At 33.9% G+C, this 1,737-nt stretch overlaps 1 protein-coding gene across 1 annotated transcript; it reads left to right on the top strand.

Annotated features, from left to right (window-relative positions):
- Nucleotides 1-70: 70 nt before the first annotated feature.
- Nucleotides 71-1,497, top strand: LOC106867062 (cytochrome P450 4V2; the record flags this gene model as incomplete). Its single annotated transcript, XM_014922039.1, has 3 exons — nucleotides 71-135; nucleotides 983-1,049; nucleotides 1,321-1,497. Coding segments are annotated over 3 exons (309 nt in total), but the record flags the coding sequence as incomplete, so codon positions are not given.
- Between the last annotated feature and the right edge of the window lie 240 nt (nucleotides 1,498-1,737).

Below are 1,737 nucleotides of genomic sequence, written 5' to 3'. Positions count from 1 at the left end.
TATGTGTCCATAGCTTGCACCGGGTACATCTTATAGAGTTACTACCTATTATTTTGATTTCTTATTTAAGGTGAATCTGAAGAAGTCAAACTGTCAAACCTTAAGAAATTAATCTATTTGGAATGTGTTATCAAGGTAAATGAAAATTTCTCGAATAATTATAATAAAATAGAAGTTAAAACCAAGAATAAATCATATCCAGAAATGCGTTAGTTTCAATTGGGTTCAGTACCCGTGCACTACTGATTTGTGGGTTTAAATCGACCGGTTGTTGTTGGGTGTAGGATTTGATCGTCAGTATCCATCTCCCTTTAAAAAAAAAAGACGTATGAAACTGTGTACTTGGTATTTAAGACCCAGGATTCTTTTGTAGGAAGAGTGGATAGTTTTTTTTTTTTTTGCTTGCTGAGTGTAACATATCATTTTATTGTGCTTATAATTTTGTCCACTAAAAGGCATGAAATAATGATAGAAAGGCTTACATTCTCCTTCATTAGCGAAGAAACAGTGTTTTTATAGCTCTCTTTTCCTGAATAAGTTACGGACAAACTAAAAAATATACAAATTCCGTTGGAAAAATTTTTTTAAATAGGAATGAACATACGGAACAAAGATATATGAGATTTGTCTTGATCGAATACAAAAATAATAATTGATACTAACATAGACTCAAACTCAGAAATTAGGAATCAATTATTTAGATTGAACTCCTTGCTTAGTATTTTATAGGCACAGAAAGGAGGAAATGGAAAGCTAAGTGCGGGGGTATTTGAACGTAGAAGTAAGTAGCTGGAACAAACACCACTAGGCATTTCTCCGACATTTCAATAATTTTGACAATTTCTAACATTTAAAGCTAATCACAACATATTCAAATTTTGCTAAAGATTTCTGTTATTAAAAGTCTTTATCAAAGTGAATTGAAGAACCAAAATGCCTCAGTTAAGAATAATAAGAATAATAATCTTTACATTTGTTCTAGGAAGTGCAACGTCTTTACCCATCAGTACCACTTATTGGGCGATTGGCTGCTGAGGATTTCAATATTGGTGAGTTTACTATTAAGAAATATAAACACGCAACAAATGCCTTACTCACAGAAATTAACTTTTCAGTTTCTATGAAGGAATCACATTCCTAATCGAACACAAATTACACCCAGCTACTCTCATGTATAGCTACCTTTCGGTGAAAGAAGACCTATGATGTCTATTTATGCTGATACATTCATAACTGAATAATAAATATAATAACTACAGATATTACCATATCTGTCTATGAGAGTGACAAAAATTTAAAGTGCTGTATTTAATTTTGCAGGTCCTTATGGAATAAAAAAAGGTTCCCATGTATTTGTAGGCATAGGTGCTTTACATAGAGATCCAAAAGTCTTCCCAGACCCGAACACGTTCGATCCTGATAGATTTCTTACAGAAGATAATGACAGACATCCGTATGCCTTCATACCATTCTCAGCAGGGCCTCGTAACTGCATAGGTAAGCTTGTATTTTTTCATGAAAATCACCTTTCTTGTGTGTGTGTGTGTATGTGTACGTATGTATGTCAAAAAAATCAAAGTCCTTTCCCGAGCCATTGGCGCATAGGTCCAGATTCCCAGATTTTGCGGTGTGTATATTTACCTTCATAGGACGGGAAGCCGATCCATGACAGGGTTACTCTTTTTTGTAAGCAACGTGCAATAGAATATTTTGCTCAAGAACACAACAAATAACTCG

This window comes from Octopus bimaculoides, unplaced genomic scaffold (genome assembly GCF_001194135.2).
Source record: "Octopus bimaculoides isolate UCB-OBI-ISO-001 unplaced genomic scaffold, ASM119413v2 Scaffold_40706, whole genome shotgun sequence".
NCBI lineage: Eukaryota > Metazoa > Mollusca > Cephalopoda > Octopoda > Octopodidae > Octopus > Octopus bimaculoides.
The sequence above is the reverse complement of the archived record's forward strand: the minus strand, read 5'-3'. Positions and strand labels throughout refer to the sequence as shown.